The 19,689-nt window shown below is 43.5% G+C and overlaps 1 protein-coding gene across 1 annotated transcript in view; it reads left to right on the forward strand.

Annotated features, from left to right (window-relative positions):
- The window catches only part of LOC136248711 (uncharacterized), a 31,418-nt gene that overhangs the window by 4,197 nt on the left and 7,532 nt on the right, over nt 1–19,689 (forward strand). Inside the window, exon 9 of the mRNA XM_066040490.1 lies at nt 499–18,603. Coding sequence (XP_065896562.1) covers nt 499–18,603 — 18,105 coding nt within the window. The remainder of the gene's footprint in view (nt 1–498; nt 18,604–19,689) is intronic.

Below are 19,689 nucleotides of genomic sequence, written 5' to 3' on the forward strand. Positions count from 1 at the left end.
TATGCATACCTAACAACATCGCTAGCAACTGAGCTCTCAACGTTTCTCATCTCATCAAACCACACACACACGCACACACAGTATGGGTTTAGACAAACAGCATAGATGTTTCTTACTAGTCCATTTGCATACAGTTTTGCATGTGTAATTCTTGTATGTCACAAACCACAGCACCTTATTGTTACGTCATGATTTTATAGCACTTATTTCTACAAGAGTCTATGAGATTCTCCACTCTTGCTTGTATTGTTTGATTACCTCATCTAAAATATAAAGTAATGAGTAATTTACTGCCCAATGAAGTAGATTTCATTATTGTTTATGAACTCTTACTATATGGTGACTATTAGCTATCCTCATCTGGTAGAAACTCTGTGTGTGTTCTAATAGTAGTTGTTCCCCAGTGTTATGTGGACCATTTTAGTTTGCTGTGTCACACTGTGCCCATATTATGTCACATTGTCCCCATATTATGTCATGAATTTTTGACACCATTAGCCTCCAGTTGTGGAACTGGATGATGATTACTCTGTGACATACGTCAAAAACATTGATGAGTCAATACGATTATTCACCGCTGCTGTAAACATCACAACAACACAATTGTCACTACAATGGATGACAGTAATGTTACTCAGTCCTCCAGATGGTGGTGATGAGCAACTACTTGTTGATAACACCTTCACTGATCCTCGACTGATAATGGGAACCAGTGAAGATGCCCCCAATCTTCTCTACTTCACTGGTGCAGTGTCAGAGGAGGTGTACCTTGCTGCATTACAATCAGTTGTGTACAAGAATGTTAAGAGTGTCCCTACTCAAGGTAATCGCACTGTGTCGGTGATGATATATGATGGTACTAGTTATGGCAGTGTTACAGCTACCTTGTTAAATGTTGTGATCCATAATCTACTGCCTGTGGTCACTCTCAGCGGTGGAGAGGATAGCTACAACAATCGGTTCTTCCCCAACCAGCCAGCAGTATCTGCTGTCAGTCCTACAATGGCAGCCATATCAGATAGTGATAGTCCTCATATAACTAATGTTACTCTGCAGATACTGAACGCCCTTGATGCTCCATCAGAGCAACTCACAGTAACGTATAGGTCCCCAGAGAGGGTTACCGCTCCTATTATAAGAGAAGCACTTAATATTAACTTACCATTTGGAGTTCTGTTTGGTGGCAGTGTGGTGCCATCTGTGTCGAGTACCATCAGTATTGGCAATGTCACTGGGTCAGTTGGTAATGTTGATGTGACTGTTGATATTCGTCATTCATGGGTTGGTGATCTTCAATTAGAGCTAGAACATGGTGGACGCAGAGAGCTACTGGTGTTACACCCTGGAGGGGTGGATTGTGGCAAAGATGACCTCTTTAGAACAACCTTTGATAGTGACCTTTCCCGTGGTGTGAAGCTATCCAAATCCCCCCAGTCCCCAGGACTGTGTCAGTTTAGAATGCAAGGAGTGTTTGATGCTGATGGTGACTTGTCAGGATACTCAGAATATTCTGTGGAAGGAGACTGGACGCTACATGTCACTGATTTATTAGCAGAGAGAGATAATGGACGATTGGCTAGTTGGGGTCTGGTGATCCACCTGCAAGAGCCTCACCTTCTAATTTCCACCCCAGCAGTTGTACCATCCCTGCCTATAACTGAGATGTTTCCTAAGGAGCAACGTCACGCACGTGAAGTGACTAGTGATGGACGCATCACACAGGTAACGGTTGGTATCAAATTATCAATCCCATATACTGCCCAGCAACTGTATCTACCCACCATTTTGTTGGAGCATCCTGATGGGACCAGAGTGATGTTGTCTCAGTCATCAAATGAGTTCTGTGCATATGGTAACTACACATCAGTTATATTTGATGACCTCACAGTTGACAGTGTAGACTACTCTTGTCGTGGTCTGTTTGGTATTGCCGTAAATGACACAGCAATGTCTGGTATGGGGTCTGGAAGTGGTTCAGGTGTTATTGGGTCTGGAAGTGGCTCTGGCAGTAGTATGGGGTCTGGAATGGGCACTGGTGGTATTTTTGGAATGGATTCATCTCGATACTATGTTCCAACATTCAATGAGGTACTCAATTCCAATTCCACCATTCCAGTGAAACACAGCCTCATTGATGTACTTATTCCAGCCAATCCACTTTCAGTGTTGAATGGCAAGTTGCCCTCAGGGCAGTGGTCTCTGGTTATTAGTGGTGGTTTGGAGTATGGGCTTTCTTTTGTTGGTTGGTCATTGAGAATATCTCGGGAACCAAATATTGATTGGGTGTTTGATCCCAACTGGACAAAGCTAACACTGAGAGGTGACGACTCAGTGGAGAATTACAATAAAGTATTACGTAGTGTAGTCTATCACAATGGTGCTGTACAACCTGATTTCTCAGAGGATAGGATAATTCAAGCTGTAGTGTCAGATGGAATGGCCACATCTGCTACCACAGCTGCTGCCAGCCGATCAATGTTGACTGTGCATCATATAGAAGTTGATCTGGATCCATTGAACACCACTGTTGCCATGTCACCAGATTATGAGGTCATGTTTACAGAGGCAATGTCAGCAATTGCAGTGGTTGATAGAGACAATGCCATCTTGTATGACCCAGAGTTTGACTCAAGCAATTACACCCTAACTATCACTCTACTAGGCTATGAGAATATCGGAGAAGAAGGAATAACTGTTAACCTTACCTCCTTGCCCCAGTTAAAACAACTTATTACAGAAGATAACTTGACGTACACTATCACAATATTCTCTGTTGACTTTCTACACTCTAGTGTCTACCAGGCAGCCTTGAGAACTACTGAATACTTCAACAATGCTGAAGAGTTGCTGGGCAGTAATAGGAGTATTGTCTTCCGAGCACAAGACACACAGGGGGACCAGTTTCTCAGCACTTTAGCAATGTCTTATGTTCGTCTCATCATCACCAATGACCCACCAGTATTGATACTAAACACTCAGTTGTCGACGGAAGAATTCTCCAACTTTGTTGATTATGAAGAAGGCCAGGGAGCTCAGTCATTGACCAACTATAGTACCCTATTACTCTATGATAATGATGATCATTATTTGGAGTATGTTACCGTGACAATACTCAACCCACTAGATGGCAGAGACGAGATATTAATGGCATCATTTCTTGGCATATCCAACCTCATCACCGTCACTTACAATGAATCCCTCAACCAGTTAACTCTATCTGGGAGAGATACTATTGATAATTATACTGATGTCATTGCTACAGTTATGTACAGTAATAATGTGCACTCTCCTGGCTTCCCTGATACCGAGCCAAGGATAATATCTTTTATACCCAATGATGGTACTGATGATGGTGAACCAGCTTTAGTCAGACTAACATTTGCCAGCGTCAATGATCCTCCATTCCTGGACCTCAATGGAATGGAACCTGGACCGTATATTGTGATATTCTATGAGGAACGTGGTAGTGTATCAATAACCAGTCCCAACCTAACAGCTAGTGATATTGATAATACAACACTACACAATGCTGAGGTGTCCATTACTAACCTATTGGATGGTGATGATGAAGTGTTGTCTGTGATGTCACAACTAGTCATCACTGGGTTGCTAGGTGATGATGTCACTTCCCTGACTACCATCCGACCTACAGTACACTGTAATGGGAAACCACTCATCCCTACTAGTGGCCAGACAGTGGTACACTGTCATGGAGGAACTTTGTCTATATCTGAGCTTGACTCTGTGGCAGATTATCAACTTGTATTGAGAACTGTCATGTATAATAATCTTGCTGATGAACCAAGCCCTTCTCCAAGACTAGTACAGTTCTTGTTAAGTGATGGATTACTGGATAGCCAGCCAGTCCACACTACAGTGAGTATTGAACTGATCAATGACTCTCCTTTCTTCAACACTTCAGCCATGTTACCTAACCCGCTCATTACTGAGGATTACATAGATACTGAGGGATTATCTGTCAATGAAGTTGTCTCTGCTCTGATACTAGATGATGATGGGGTTACCGTTGGTCATGGTGTTGCTGTGGTGATGGTAGATTCCACACAAGGACAATGGCAGTATATAGCTAATGGTAGTGATAATAATGACATTAGCAGTGGTGCAAGTGGCAGTGGCAGCGGTTACACAGATAGTTACACAGGCTGGCAGGACATCTCTATTAACACTACTCTATACAATGCCCTCCTATTGGATAGCAGTTACAGAATAAGATACATACCAGACAAAGACACAAATGGAAATGTCACAATAACCTTAGTAGCCTGGGATGGCTCCAATGGGTTGCCCAGTGGTACTATGACCGATGCCTCCTCTACAAGTAACATTGACGCTTACAGCAATGCAAGTGTCGAGCTGACATGGACAGTGGAAGAAGTGAATGATGCTCCAGTGTTAATTCCTGTCACTATTAACTTGTCTAGTATTGATGAAGATGATTATGACTCAATAGGTGACCCAGTAGTCTCCCTGTTAGAGTATTCTAGTGATGTCGATTATGATCCTCTTGGAGTGGGTGTGATTGGACAGGATTCATCCAATGGAGAGTGGCAATTCTCTGTTAACGGGGGTGCAATGTGGCAACCACTTGGTGATGTGTCAGCATCAAAGGCTGTAGTTCTCAGCGGTGTCCTTGGTGACCAGAATCGGATCAGATTTGTGCCAGACAGAGATTTCAATGGAATCACTAGTATGGAGTTTGTGGTATGGGATTTAACAAGTAGAGGGGATCCAGGTACCAGAGATGTAGATACCACCACTGCCAATCCAATAATAGGAGCATTCAGTGTCAACACATCTCAAGCAGTATTAATAATAGATCCAGTCAATGATTCACCTCTAGTTAGCCGAGGTATGACCCTACACACTATAGTGGAAGACGCACCAGTTGGAGTGAACCATGGTACCTCAGTAGCAGATATTGTTGCAGATTACTACATTGATGTTGATGTGGCATCTGTGACTGGAATTGCTGTTATTGGTGTGGATAATCGCTATGGTAACTGGCAGTATACCTGTGGTGGGGTGTTCCCCTTCAACTGGACGACATTTATTGGAGATGTCCAATTTGGTGAGGTGTTCCCCCAGTTTCCACAGTTGCAGGAAGCCACACTATTGCTGGCTGATTGTCGTATACGCTACCTGCCTGAAGCCAATTTCAACACAGAGCTGGATTACCGTGGTTACACCCGCCCACCATCACACACCCCCTACATAAATGTGTTAGGCTGGGACACTACCGTACTGCCAGCCAGCTTGTCCAGTAGCTATGGTAACGATGTGTCATACCACAGTGACTCCATCACTAATGACTTGAGTCCTGTACCCCAATTAGTGCATATCAGTGTTACATCAGTCAATGATCTCCCGCACATTGTTACAAGTTCATTATTCACTACATTCATAGAAGATGGACCACCTGTTAGCATCGTGGGTGATGACTTGGTTGTGATCGATGTTGATAATGAAAGACTGATGGAAGTCACTGTTACCATATATGGTAGTTTTGTGGCTCTGTCTGATGACAATGGAAGTGGAATTGGATCTGGAAGTGGTTTGGGGTCTGGAATTGGGTCTGGAAGTGGACTTGGGTCTGGAAGTGGACTTGGGTCTGGAAGTGGAATGGGGACTGTGATATCAAGAGGTCGCAGAGCAACTGAAGATGACCTAGTGAGATATTGTAATGGCGGAGAACGACGAATTGAGCAGTTGTTGTTTGACCTTTCTGGTACTGACCTTGTTCTAGAGGTGGTCAGTTTATGCCCTTATATGGTACGCATCCTGCCCAACATGAGTCTAGGAGCCGACGCTCCAGCCAGTCAGTTTGAGAAAGTGTTACAAACCAGTCAATATAGCAACACAATAGAAGAACCACAAGGTGGCATAAGAGAGGTATTATTTGTCATTACAGATGTAGAGGGAGGTTACACCACTCTTAACTCGACTGTAATAGTTCAACTAGTCAATGACTTACCCATGCTAGACCTTAATAGCCATATTCCTGATGTAAACAACTTTGTACAGTACACAGAGGGCCAGGGATCACTATTACTCACTAACTCAACAGCATTAACTCTTATTGATCATGATAACAATGTTATGCAGTCAGCTATAGTGACTATTGCTCATGCTCCAGATGCTGATCATGAAGTGTTATCAGCAGATACATCAGGTACCAGTATTAATAGTTATTACAATGATACCAGTTTTACTCTCTACTTGATGGGTGCTGACAGTATTGAGAACTATACTATTGTGTTGTCTACCATTACCTATGACAACACATATGCTCACCCTGGTAACCCTGATGAGTCACAACGAGAAGTTGTATTCCTTGTCTCTGATGGTATGGATTACAGTTTGGTTGCTGTTAGTTACATCTCATTTACTGGTGTTAACAACAAACCAATGTTAGATGTCAATGGCAACAATGCTGGGGTAGATTATACAACAGTGTTTATTGAAGAGGGTGTGGCTGTACCTGTTGTGGACCGATTGGTTATGGTTCATGACGAAGACAATCAAACATTAGAATACCTCACTGTAGAGATTACTAATCTACTGGATGATGAACTGGAAATGTTAACTATCAACTCCGACTACTTGCAGTCCCTGGACATCTCAGAATATCCTAGTATACTGGAATTTGTTGTATACAATGCTACGTCTGTTTACAATGAGTCATCAGGTGTCCTGACACTTACAGGGTTTCCCACTGTGGAGGAGTTCCAAATAGTGCTCTCCTCAGTGAGGTACATTAATATGGCAGATGAACCTGATCCCACATCACGAGTGCTTCGGATCACTGCTTATGACGGTGACCTGTTGAGTGATGTTGTTAACACTACTGTTGCTATAGAGCTGTTAAATGACTCTCCACGCTTCAGACAAGGTGAGCGCATAATAGAACCATCAATCTTAGAAGATGAAGGTGATAATCAAGGTATCACTGTGCGGATGTTAGCATATAACCTCATTGAAGATGATGATGTCATACATGAGAGAGGTGTAGCTATTATCAGTGTGGATTCAGCCAATGGAGAGTGGCAGTATCAAGTAGCCAATAACGGCAGCTGGTTATCAATTCCTAGTGACACATCGTACACTACGGCCCGGCTACTACGAGCCACTAATGATAACAGAATTAGATTTGTACCTAGTCTAGACTTTCATGGCTCAACTAGCCTGACGTTTGTGGCTTGGGATGCATCAGATAGGCTACCAGATGGCACTACTAGGGCTGCAGTGTCTAGCTCCGTCCGAGATGCATTTAGTGAGATGTCCCGTACCTTGTTGCTTAGGGTGATAGCTGTTAACGATGCTCCAGTATTAAATTTGTCAGTAGTACCAGAGATGTCAGCTATCTTGGAAGACAGTGTGTGGGAGTGGCCCTCTGAAGGTGATGATGTCACTCTCTTCCTGTCCGCATTACAGCAGGATGTGGATCGTGTGATCACCTCGCTGTCCGAGTTTGGGATAGCAGTAGTTGGTGTTGACACTTCAAATGGACGTTGGCAGGTTACCACCAATGGGGGTGCAGAGTGGTCTGATGTAGGAAACCCCACAAATTCTAGTGCAGTAGTGTTGCGCAATCAACCGACAAATGCTAATAGAATTAGGTACTTTCCTAACCAAGACTACAATGGTATGGCTTCCTTTACCTTTAAGATCTGGGACCTTAATTCCACCCAGTTGTCAGGGACAACCAATGTTGATACTAACACTGACCCAGTCATTGGACCATTTAGTGTTCTGGAAACCACGGCAACAATAGTGATTGAACCTGTTAATGACTCACCAGTACTTGACGGGGGAAATCCCTTACCACCAATAACAGAAGATGTATCCACACTTAATAATCTGGGTGTTCCGATTGGACAGATTGTTAGAGGATTCTACACAGATGTTGATGAAGGTGATAACATTGGTGTGGCAATAGTTGAGGTGGACACACGTTATGGAGTGTGGGAATACACTTGTGACACAGGCAGTAATGTGCAGTGGAACCCATTTACTGGTGGACAACTGTTTCAAGATGTGATACTAAACCTGCCCCATGTAGAGAGAGCTACACTTCTACGGGACATATGCTACATCCGGTTCATCCCTAATGATTGCTTCAATACTGAGTATGATCAGGATAACGTGCCAAGACCGCTATCTGATTGGCCATACATCATGTTCAGGGGTTGGGATAGCACCCAAGGTGCTAATCAGATGAGTGGTGTGGACACTACATCTTTTCCTGATGATCACATTGACGCTTTCAGTGAGAACATTTCCATGGTAACCATTCAAGTGACGTCAGTCAATGACCCGCCTGTCCTCCAGCTCAGTGAAGATGCTGCAAATTTTGCCACGGTGTTTACTGAGCCACTTCCCCCTGTAAGAGTGGTCATACCTGTCAGCATAGAAGACCCCGCCCACCTGTCCCTTGTTGACTGTGACCATGCCCACATGGAGTTTATGACTATCACATTTGCTCGTCTGGATGGCACAGATGAAGAGCTACTAGTGGACATCAGTAATACTGGCCTGAACTACTCCATACTATTTGGCAGTTCTAATATGTATACACTCAGAATAGAAGCTGATGATCCTAGTAGTCTCTCCACTATTGAGGAGTATGTACAAGTATTGCGTACCTTACAGTACCAGAACCAAGCTGAGGAGCCGAATAGTATGGATAGGACTTTTGCATTTAGAGTGTATGATGGTACTGGGTTTAGTCATTTAGTCACCACTCAGTTGAGTATTGCTCTAGTCAATGATCCAGCTCAGTTTGACCTGAACATTAGTAGACCTGACCTGCACAGCAGAGTGATGTACTCAGAGGGACAGGGTGAAGTTCCCCTAGCTATAATGGACACCTTCTCTCTGGTAGATCATGACAATACATCCCTCCAATATATCAGTGTGACAATAAGAGAAGCACCTGACATGGAACATGAGGTACTGGATGCTAATGTTACTGGTACACCAATCACTAAACAATATAATAATAGCGAACTATTATTGATTGGTCCTGCCACTGTGGATGAGTTTAGTGTTGTCCTAGCAACTATCACCTATAACAACACATTTGCTGACCCCGGTAACCCATCAGGGTCTTCTCGTGAGATAGTGTTCATTGTAAATGATGGTCTGAATGATAGCATGCCGGCTGTAGCCTATTTGTCCTTCACGTTAGTAAACAATCGTCCATTTCTGGATGTGAGCGGAGATATACCTGGAGTAGACTACACTGTGGTGTTTTATGAGGAGAGGGGTCCCGTTTTGGTTACTGATCCTGCAACAATAATTGAAGACATTGATAACATCACTCTGGAGTATATCCAAGTTGTAATCAGTCCTCTATTAGATGGAGACTATGAGAGCCTCTCTGTGTCTTCAGAAGTAGAGAGAATCATTGGTGATATTGATGGTGACTTCTATAGTGTTGAAGTGTACCGACCAGACTGGAGTTACAACAGCAGTACAGCCACTCTCACTATCACTGGCCTTGATACTGTACTGGCTTATCAAGAAGTACTGAAGACTGTTACATATGACAATATGGCAGACGAGCCTACTGATGCAGTAAGGAAAATTGTCTTCACAGCATTTGATGGATTACTACCGAGTGATAATGTCACCACCACTATTATGACAATGAAGATCAATGACTCTCCGTACCTCAATCTGTCTGCTCCACTAAGAGATCTGGTAATCCATGAGGATGAGCCCCTCGTTAACAACACTGGCTGGTCGCTACAGTATATAGCAGATCACCTGATCCTTGATGATGATGATGATGCTATCAAGGGCGTGGCTATCATTGACATGGACTCCAGTGCTGGGGAATGGCAGTATTCCACAAATGGCCCTGATGGTATATGGACAGCATTCAATGCTAATACTAGTCTATCTAGTGCTACTGTACTGAGGATCAATGAATCCTATACTAGAATAAGACTGCTACCAGCAATGGACTACAATGGACAGGCATTGTTCTTGTTCAAGGCATGGGATGTGACAGATGGACACGAGGACGGAGCTGTGGTTGATGCCACATCTTTGTCGCCCATTGATCCCTTCAGTTATGATGTAATAGATACCATGGTAACAGTGTTGAGAGTGAACGATGCCCCAGTGTTGTTGTCAGCTCCTTATTACCTTTCAACTACCTTAGAGGATGAGCAGAATCCTTCAGGGGATTTGGTATTTGACTTGATTGCAAATATTTCTGATGTTGATATTGTCGATCTATCCCATGGTGTTGCCATAGTGATGTTGGATCAAGCCAATGGGATGTGGCAGTACAGTGTTGATGATGGCATCACATGGGTAGCCATGTTGGAAGTGGGCGTGGACAATGCTACATTGCTCAACTCCACTGCATTAATAAGGTTTCTGCCCACTCAGGACTTTAATGGCTTTGTAACGTTGACCTTCTTGGCTTGGGATTTGACTTCTGGGGAGCCGTCTGGAACAGTAGGTGTGAATACCACTCTAGCCAATGAGATTACAGGACCATTCAGTGTCAACACGTCAACGGCTACGCTGTACATAGAACCTGTTAATGACTCACCACTGTTGTCAGGGGATACCACATTGTCCACCATATTGGAGGACACACCTCCTTTAGAGAATGCTGGTACACTGGTGTCAGATATAGTAAGAAGTGTTTATTATGATGTAGACGTTGACCACTCTGTGGGTGTTGCTGTGGTTGGAGTTGACCTGCGGTATGGAGCCTGGGAATGGAGATGTCCTGTGAATGAAGCTGGGTCTGGAAGTGGATATTTCTCTGGTGATGCTTCTGGAAATTATGGAGAGTGGCAAGTATTTATTGGGAACATTGTGTATGGCTTTATCATCCCAGCTAATCCCCTCCCAGAGAGAGCCACATTGTTGTCAGGTGACTGTAGTGTTAGGTTCTTACCTAACTTAAACTATAACACTTTACGTGATACTAATGGAGACTTGTGGCCGCCAAACGACATACCACACATTGTTCTGATTGGCTGGGATGACACTGGCTTGACACACGGACTGTCCGGTCATTATGGTGTGGACACCACATACAATGATGCTAGTAATTTAAATGAGTTTAGCTCTACAAGTCGTAATGCTACAATCACAGTAACGTCAGTTAATGATCTACCAGAGGTCAGCATATCTCGTGAAGTCGCTTCATATTCTACTGAGTTTGTTGAGGACATGGAACATGTCAGGATAGTGGACCCATTGTATGTTACTATTACTGATGATGATCATGCATGGCTGGATAGTGTCACTATTACTATAACTAATACTATTGATCCCGGAGTGGAGAGTATTGGACTGGTCCCTCTAGATGACAGTGGGGTATCACTGCTTGCTAACAACACTGTGGCTGAGGTGAATACTTCAGTGGCAATCGAGCGAGTACAGCTGATCTATCATGTCTTCTCTGGTGGAGCTGGATCAAACCAGTCCAGTTTGATGTTAAGAGCTCCACCAGGAGAACCACGAGTCACTGTTGAAGCTTACCAGATCATCCTACAACAAGTAGTGTACAGGAATCAACACCCTGAGCTGACCAATGATACCAGAGTGATAGAATTTGATGTCTATGATTCTGAGGACAGCAGTTTTGTTTACACTAGTGTGACCATCCTTCTCAGAGCAGAGAATCCTCCTGTACTTATTGATGATCTCTTGTTTGCTACATTTACTGAGAGCCAACCATCTCCTGTAGCCATTGCTGCAGCTAACCTTTCTCTCACTGACCAAGATCATAATGAGTTCTTCTTCATAGCAAATGCTACACTGAAGATACAGCCAGTGTATGACCCATATTATGAGTATGTGTCAGTCAACTTCACTGAAGTGATGCCATACAACTTCAACTACACATTCAATGAGATCACAGGATGTTTGGTTATTGTAGGTGTAGCACCTGTGGATGTATACCAGTCTCTGCTGCGTACCAGTGTTTATTATAATGACCGGGAAGAGCCCTCCCCCGGACGACGCTTTATTAGCATGTTTGTAACAGATGCTCATGGCCTGTCCAGCAACACGGCAATGACAGAGGTACAGTTGGAGGTAATCAATGATCAAGTACCTGTGATCATAACACAACGAGGGGCTAGATTGTTGTACACGGAACATGGACAGGCAGTCGACATTGCTAGGGATCTGGTCATCACTGATGAGGACAGTGGGAATTTCCCTCAGTTTAATGCCACGGTAATGCTGACCAATCCTCTTGACATAACCGAAGAATACCTCAACATCACTGTAATGGACAATGTGACACTTGAAGAAGATAATTTTACTCTTACATTAGTGGGGCCTGCACCACTCAGCACATTTCAGAGTATACTACAAACACTCAGTTACATTAATACTGCAGAAGAACCTAGTATAGGCCGCAGGAGAGTAGAGCTACAGATCAATGATGGAGACTTCACCAGTGAAGTAGCTGTTGTGGAGATTGATATTGGACTAGTTAATGATCTGCCTGTAGTGGACCTGAATGGTCCGGATGTTGTTGATAGAAATATTATGGTGAACTATGTTGAAGGTGCTGGGCCTAGTCTTATTGTAAACAGTTCATCGCTGATTGTACGGGACAACGATCACACAACATTACAGAACATTACTATTACGTTGACCAATCCACTGGATGGGCCATCAGAAGTGCTTGATGTTATCATCCCAGTTGGAGTGGGCATTATTAAGAGCTATGATAATGATACTGGTGTACTGTTGTTGCTAGGAGAGGCATCACTCCTCAACTACCAGCAAGTGCTGCGTACAACTACATACAACAATATGGAGGCATTGCCAGGGAGACCATCAATTGACCAGCGACTAGTAATGTTCCTACCTCATGATGGTGAGAATTATGGGTTAGCAGTGAATGCCACAGTCACATTTGAATCAGTTAATGATCCACCAATACTGGACCTCAATGGTGATGGCCTGGGGGTAAACTATGAGACAACGTTCATAGAAGAAGGAGTCCCAGTATTCATCACAACTTCAGACATGTTATTATACGATGTTGACAGTGACAATCTTAGTTATGCTATTATCATGATAGAGAACTATCTCGATCATGGCATGGAGTTACTGGCAGTTGATGAAGATGTTGTGATATCATACTTGTTTGCCACCTTCAGCTACACTAATGGTGTCTTTAATATCACTGGACAGATGTCTCCTGATGAGTACACTGACATTATCAGAAATGTTACCTACCAGAACATTGTTGATGAGCCAGACTATACTCCTCGTCTGATCACAATTGTTGTCAATGATGGCCTCAACAACAGTGTTGTGTACAACACCACGGTTACCATGGTACCGGTTAATGATCCACCGAGGCTGTTTATTGCAGGATACGAACCACAACCGACAACTGAACCGCCAACTAGTGTGGTGGGATCTGGAGGAGACCCTGGAATGGGATCTGGAACTGGATCAGGGTCTGACGTAAGCTCTGGAATGGACTCAAGTACTGCAGGATCTGGAACAGAAACTGGTGGTGGATTCGCATCTGGATCTGGGATGGAACCGGACATGGTGTCATCTGGTTTGGCACCATCTAGAAGACGTCGGGCAATCCCAGAAGAAGTGGTCACCTCACAATACACTTACATCACATCATACATGGAGAATGAAGTAGCAGTGTCAATTGTTGATCCACTGAGTGTGGCAGTAGAAGATGATGATGACAATACACTACCTAGACTACAAGTTACTATAACTAATGTACTGGACCCTACATTTGAAGCTGTCTTCTTTGATTCCAACTTATTGGAGCCATCATTGGCCTCTGTACTAGGTCCTTATGCTATTTCATTCTGCCCTTATGATGGGGATCGCTACCCAGAGATCAATCTCATGTTAAACCTCACACTCAATCAATGGGCTGATGCCATCAAGACTCTGAAGTATTGTAACACTGATGAGAAGGCAACTAATGGAACACGAGTGATTGAAATGTTTGTTGAAGATCATCAAGGTGCAAGATCTCCTGTACGTACAGCACTAGTTAATGTCAGTGTGCTCAATGATGAGCCTGTACTAATAATGAATGACACTGTATTCCTGTTTACTATTGATGAAGATCACAATATCACTTTCCCTGTGCTGGAGTTCTTCACTGACCCTGAGGAGACACTAGATGCCAGTGGAGTGGAGATATTCATACAGCCTGATCATGGATTAGTACTTGTTGACAATAATGATACCGGCAATATAACTTATTATCCTCAACAAGATGATTATGGTAACAGAACATTTTGGTTTCGTGTGTGTGACTCAGAGGGTGACTGTTCTAGACCTATAGTTGTAACAATCATAATCAACCCGATCAATGATCCACCATACTCCATCCCTCCTCTCTTGATTGAGCTAGAAGAAGACACAACCATCACTTACAATGCCACCATGTTCTTTGGTGATGTTGAAGATGATCTGATCCCTGGGTCGCCTTATCCCAGAGTGACCAGTGCTACAACACCATCTGGTACGTGGGAACTAACATCTGGTGATGTTCAACGTATCACTTACACTCCACTAATCAATTCTGATGAACCTGATGGTGTTACCATCGTCGTTTCCGATAATGATGGCTTGACTACCACCATGGAGATTAGCATCATAGTGATATCAGTCAATGACTTACCTGTGATCATCCCCAACTACCCTGAGGATATGTCATGTTTCTCTGTTGCTGAAGACACGCCTACTTTTCTACCAATCAGTGTCACTGATGTGGAGGACAGACAAGAGCTTGAAGTAGGTGTGGCAGCTACGCTGTATGGTTCAGCCACACCCAACTACACCCGATACTCTGCTGCACCTCGGCCAGAAACTATTGGAGAGAACACTTTCACAATATGGGAACAGAGGCTGGATATACTGTACTCTCCTGAAGTGAACTATCATGGCCCGGCTAATATCACAGTCACTGCAGTAGATGGTGACAATGGAAGTATCTCTATTGACTTGTGTGTTATGGTGAATTATGATAATGATGCTCCCATATTTGGCATCACTTTGGTTACTATTGATGAAGATGAGGTACTCCAATTGATGCTCCCCAGTGAGCTAAATGTGACAGATGCTGAAAACATTCTTGATGCTGGCTCCTTTTCCATTGTTGAACTGCCAACACAAGGAGAGTTGACCTACACCTTCAACACTACAGACACTGGCAGCTACCCAGCTGAAGGAACACTAGTGTACACACCACCACCACATTACTATACTAACCCTGGAGGGTTTGTTACCTTTACTCTAATGGCCTGTGACAATGATGTAGCTGGGGACCCCCTGTGCACTAATGAGACAATTTCCATTAGCATTATGTCCGTCAATGATGCTCCGGTCCTGCCCCTGGTGCCAGTTTTGATGGATGAAGATGCAAGTGTAACCATCAACCTATGGATGGAAGTGTCAGATGTTGAGGAGGGAAGGCCCCCAATGGAGAACATCTCACTGATAGAGCCTCCTCCGCAATATGGCTCTGCTAGCTACAACAAGACAACTGGTTTACTGACGTACACTCCTCATCTGAATTTCTTTGGTGTTGATGAGGTTTATTATGAGTCATGTGATGTGTTGAGTCATTGTAACCGGCTTGGTGTTGTCAGGGTTACCGTGCAGAATGTTAATGACAGGCCTGACTCTATCGATTTCACACATGTTGCTCGTGAAGATGACTTTGATTTAATCACGATGTACACGAGAGTGTCAGACAATGAAACACTTGACTCAGATGTCATTAGCTCATTACGTATTAGCCTCATTGACCCAGTAACTAGGGAGTATTTGGATGAGTGGATGACAACTGTAGGTGGTAACCTACGTGTTTATCATGCCCACGGGATTGTGACATATGAGCCACCATTTGATTTTGTTGGACAAGACAGTTTCATGTATGCTGTATGTGATGTTTGCGATGAAGACCGGAACAGAGAATTGGGACGTGTGATATTAGAACCAGAATGTGTCCGGCAGTTAGAGGAGAATGGAGGCAGTCGATATGATGCTAATGGGATCAAGATAGCTTGTTCTGAGGCAGTGGCTACAGTACTGGTAACCAATATTGATGATGTACCAATCACCCGTGATATACCAGTTATCACACAAGCTAATTTAGTCACAATCATTGATCCATTTGGTGACTCTCGTGTGGAACAGCCAGCTAACTCCCAACAATATTTCTACTCTGACATCTCAGCAGCTGTGTATGACCCAGATGACCGGCAGGCAATAGAAGCTAACAACAATGGACTGGACCTTAACACATACAACCTTGTGCTATCATCTGACATCAACCAGACTTCCCTTGTGTTGCGTAGCTTTCCAGCCAATGGGCTGGCTCAGATCCAGCAGGAAGGAAACAGATTTGTGGTAGTCTACACTCCAGCTACAGACTTCCAAGGATATGACTTGTTTCTTTATGAGGTGTGTGACCTCCCAGAACCACCCAACACGCCTCAGTGTAGTTCATCCACCATTAACATATTTGTAACGGGTATTCCCCCTCGTATCAGCAGTGTGGAGGCCATTGGATATAGAATAAACAATTTTGACACCGATGCCAAATTTTCACGAGGGGATATGCTACGTATAACATTCGATCAAGACACCAACACTCCACCATTTGGCAGAATTGTTGGAGAAGCATTGACCCAAGAGGATATTGATGGACTGTTTGAATTTGATGTTCCATTCTTGTTACCAGAAATAGTCAGTGATCGTTACACGGGAAGATGGATCAATGATCGTGTGTTGGACATTACAATCATTGATGAGGGATACCCTCAGCCCAGCCCTAAGGTTGGAGAGTGGACATTGAGGGTGAGGGAGAATGATGGACCTTGTGGAGGATTTAATGATAACGCTGTCCGTCTAGTGGAGGAAGAATTGAACCCGTTCTGTTTAGTGAACAAGGCCCGCAGCACGGCTCACAGTGTGTCTGTGTCTCCTCCCCTGGTGGGAAACTTTGGCCGCAAGCCACCAAGTCTCTCAAACATTGTGATCAGGAATAGTGCAGTAGACCCAGTGACACTTGAAGCTAATCCTGACTCACAATTATTTGATGGCAGTTTTGTTGTGCTATTGTATGAGCAGCCATTCAGTCATAGACAGTTGGACTTGTACTGTGAGAGCAACCCCAATCAGCTGATAGATGCTACCGTGTTTGGTGACACGGCTGTTGTCAATATTGCTGGCTGTGCAAATCTCTTGAATGACGCACAAGATGCTAACCAAGTCTACCAAGGCAAGATCACACAGGCTGAGCAATTGTGGGCTGTACAAAGGAGAAAAAGAGAATTAGATGGAGCATATCAACATGAAGTTGTGCGACGTCAGGTCTTCGACACAGCTAATCTCACTGTTCTACCTGTGGTGTCAGAGGTGATCCTGTCCTTGCAAAACCCCAAGCCTATGTTCGACCCTATCCAACAACCATCCCAGTTTGCTGACTCTGTAGCTGCAGCTATTAGCAGGACTCTGATAGCCGAAGTGATAGAGAGAACAACTGGTGTAGAGGTCCCAGTAACAATAGACTATTTCAGTACTCTACCTATCACTGAGTTACCTGATGCTGAAGTGTACCAGGAACACCGTCCAGACCTCACTCCTCAAGTGGTCTCTGTTGTAGCCAGTGACCCTGATAATGGTGATGAAGTGTATGGTAGAGGGGACGCCTTCACTATCACATTTGACAGAGACACAGACACTCCACCTGTCAGCACCAAACAAGATATTGATCGTATTTTTGTGTTCACTCCGCCGCTGGGAAGGTTGTACAGTGGCCGGTGGAGATCAGCAACAGTGTTGGAAATTATTGTGGATGATCCTAATGACCCTGCTACTGGTATACCCACTGTGGGTGGTAGTTTCTTGCTCCAGTTCCGTCCTAACACTTTGACTGACAGTAGCACTGTGGGGGCTAACAATACTGGTCTACCAACAGGGCAGCCTCATTGTATTGGGATCAACGTATGTGGTGCACCTCGCAGTAGCTTTACTGGAACTGACTATACTGTGGGTGTGTGCTCGATGAATGGAGAATCTTGTAGAGCTAATGATATCCACACCAATCTTGAGGGAGACTTTGGAATACCTCAGTCAGAGACTGCTGGATTTCCTTTTATCATTATAATTGTTGTTGTCCTTGTTGTGATTGGAATTGCTGTGGTAGCTGTGCTGGTGTTTGCTGCCTATCGTCATCGTAAAAAGAGCAAGGAAAGGAAAGAGACAGCAAGGATCATCCGTCGCTGGGAGAAGGATCAAGCTGGTAAAGGAGCAAAAGATGAAATCAGAGGTTGGGATCGTCCACCAGAAGTTGCAGCGATGAGAGACAACCCTGATCCATTCCAAACACCAAAGGATGTTTTGAACTCTAGTCAACGAGATCCATTTGGAGCTCTACCTACCCTAGCTACTCGTCCACCTACTGCTCTCTCTGCTGGGTTACCTCCTGTGCCGTCCTTCATGCCTCGAGCTGATCCACAGATTTCTCCATCGATGGGTCGTGCTGCCGTACCATTTAGTCGTCAGACAACTGTGAGCAGTCTAGGTCCCTTGGTAAGTGTGTCATATGTGTAGCAGCCATTTTCATGCGCTTAGCAACAGGCTGAACATGTGGGCACTTGACTTCTTACCTACTTTTTAATAAAACAACTTTAGTGACTCATCATACACAGATACATAGTGTAGTTCATGATGCTCACATGTCCAGCACTTATTGTGATGATTATCACATTTGTAGTTGCTATGGTATGTTCATACAAGTTGCTATGGTGATGAAAAATGATTGTCTACAATATTGGGGCCATGTAATGACACCTGCTGGCCATGGGTGTGGGGTGATTAGAAACGAATAACTTGTTAATCTAACACATCAATGTCTCGGTGTCTTTAGTAGCCTTTAGGAATTCTTTAGTTTGATTTCCCATACTCCTAATTCACATACTGTGTCCACAGGTTAAGTTGATATCACCATATATATATATATATATATACTGTACATGATTATTAGTGACTTGGTTATCACCATGGATTACAAATACATACAGTAGTTTTTTCATGGTAGTTTTCATGGTGAAAAAGTCAGAAATTTGGGGCGTTTAATTTGTGAAATGGAATCAGAAACTGATCCTTAACATCATAATAATTATATTGTATGCCAGGTGTGAGGTTAGCAAAGATCAGTTGACCAGTCATAGCAGCTGTTCCCTCTTAGCTTAGCTTAGCTGGCAAGTCATGATAATAGCTGGGTTCTGTTGATCTGTGATTTAGTAGTACTGCTGGTCTGTTTTTGTGCCTACACTATATTTAGTAATTTCATCATAAAACACTGAAACTCGTTACAAATAATGACATAGTGCATGTTACCATATAAGGTAAATAGGCCACTTCATAGCTACCATTCATTAATATGACAGTAAAGTTTCATTATCAATGTTTAGCTGTCATGAGTAAGGCATTTGCAATTTTTGTCCAATTTGTGTAAAAGCTCATAAGTGAGTGTTTACTAGAATTAACCTGTGGTTTGATTTACTACCATAAACTTTTACTACAAACTTGGAACACATCTTGTGCTGTTTCTACACATTTTCCTGGTAAGGATAACAAGAAAGTATTTAACTGTTAAACAACTTTGTCTGCACC

The sequence above is a fragment of the Dysidea avara genome, chromosome 3 (genome assembly GCF_963678975.1).
Source record: "Dysidea avara chromosome 3, odDysAvar1.4, whole genome shotgun sequence".
Taxonomy (NCBI): Eukaryota; Metazoa; Porifera; class Demospongiae; order Dictyoceratida; family Dysideidae; genus Dysidea; species Dysidea avara.